Below are 1,475 nucleotides of genomic sequence, written 5' to 3' on the forward strand. Positions count from 1 at the left end.
CTTACAAACGCCAGGTTTTGATTCCTGCTAGACCAACCTTCAAGATGTATGCACGCATGACTTAAGTCACTTTGAATAAAAAGCGTCTAAAAAAATTTGCATATATTATTATTATATTATTTATAGGCAGTTTGAGAACTCAGTAGTGAGTGTTGCAACCGCGGTGGGTGGCATATCCTCCTAATTATTAATATTAATTATTTAGTAATTATTAATAGTAATCCTGGGTGATGCGGTGCCCCACGTTGAAAAGTCACTGACTCTTCAATAAAGGCCCATTCTACTGCCAAATGTTTGTCTATGGAGATTGCATGGCCGTGTCGATTTTATACCCAAGCGGATGTAACAGAGCAATGAATTCACTCATTTGAAAGAGAGTGTTACATACTTTTTGTATCACACGTAGTGTTTGTCAGCTAGAAAGAAAATGGAGGAGGAGGACAGCGTTATCTACTGGCGTCTTCAGCGGGAAGCAGCTGTGACCACATTGATCCTAAAAGATCCACAAATTACTTTCCCCCATGGACCCAGAATTCACCCCTCAAAAACAGCGGCGCCAGCGCTTTTCTTCAATCTGCGATCAGCGATTGGATCCACCGGCCGAGCGTCACATTATTTCTCAGTTTAGGCCGGCTGCATTACTTAAACTCCCCAAGAGCCACAGAGCGACCGAACCCCATGAAAAACACCTTGAAAACTGACTCATGAGCTCCTACTCTCTGCTATTAGCGTCAAACGTTAAAGCTACCAACAGCTGGTTAGTTTGGATCAGTTCAGATGATTTCTGAAGTTAAGGCAGATTTAAAAATATAAAAAATAAAAAATTAAAAACCTTAACTTTTTAAGAAAAAACATAACAATTGATTTAGGTTGTAATTTGGGAATGTTTTCTCTGAGTTACTATTATATGATTCGTTTCTGGCAATGAGAAAATCGGTGCTACACTGCCTTTAAAGGAACACTTCTGGGTTTTGGCAATGAGGCCCTTGATTCCCTTCGTCTTAATCTTGCTTGGGAACCCTTCCCTTCTTGCTTCTGTAACGTCGTGATTTTCCTCTTGAAGTTCCGCAGGGGCGGGGTTGGGAGGCGGGGAGCTACCTCATCACGTGACCGACTCATGTCCGCTACACCTATTGCTGTTTAACCTCCTCTCTCTGGAAGTCTTGTAACGTGCTAGCAGATAACCATAGACTTCTAGTCATTTGCTGTTGCTTAACTTCCCTCTCTCTGGAAGTCTTATGCGTGCTGGCAGATAACCATAGACTTCTAGTCATTTTATTAACCTCCCCTCTCTCTGGAAGTCTTATGCGTGCTAGCAGATAACCATAGACTTCCCAGTCATTGCTGTTACTTTCCTTCCTCTCTCCTGGAAGTCTTATGCGTGCTAGCAGATAACCATAGACTTCCAGTCATTTGCTATTTAACCTTCCCTCTCTCTGGAAGTCTTATGCGTGCTGGCAGATAACCATAGACTT

The 1,475-nt window shown here is 42.2% G+C and overlaps 1 protein-coding gene across 1 annotated transcript in view; it reads right to left on the reverse strand.

Moving 5' to 3' along the window:
* Positions 1 to 1,119, reverse strand: part of LOC121581845 (serine hydroxymethyltransferase, cytosolic) — a 42,770-nt gene extending 41,651 nt beyond the window's left edge. Inside the window, 1 exon segment of the mRNA XM_045220269.1 lies at positions 1,020 to 1,119. Coding sequence (XP_045076204.1) covers positions 1,020 to 1,119 — 100 coding nt within the window.
* Positions 1,120 to 1,475: the final 356 nt, after the last annotated feature.

Source organism: Coregonus clupeaformis, unplaced genomic scaffold, assembly GCF_020615455.1.
Source record: "Coregonus clupeaformis isolate EN_2021a unplaced genomic scaffold, ASM2061545v1 scaf3457, whole genome shotgun sequence".
In the NCBI taxonomy this organism is placed as follows: Eukaryota; Metazoa; Chordata; class Actinopteri; order Salmoniformes; family Salmonidae; genus Coregonus; species Coregonus clupeaformis.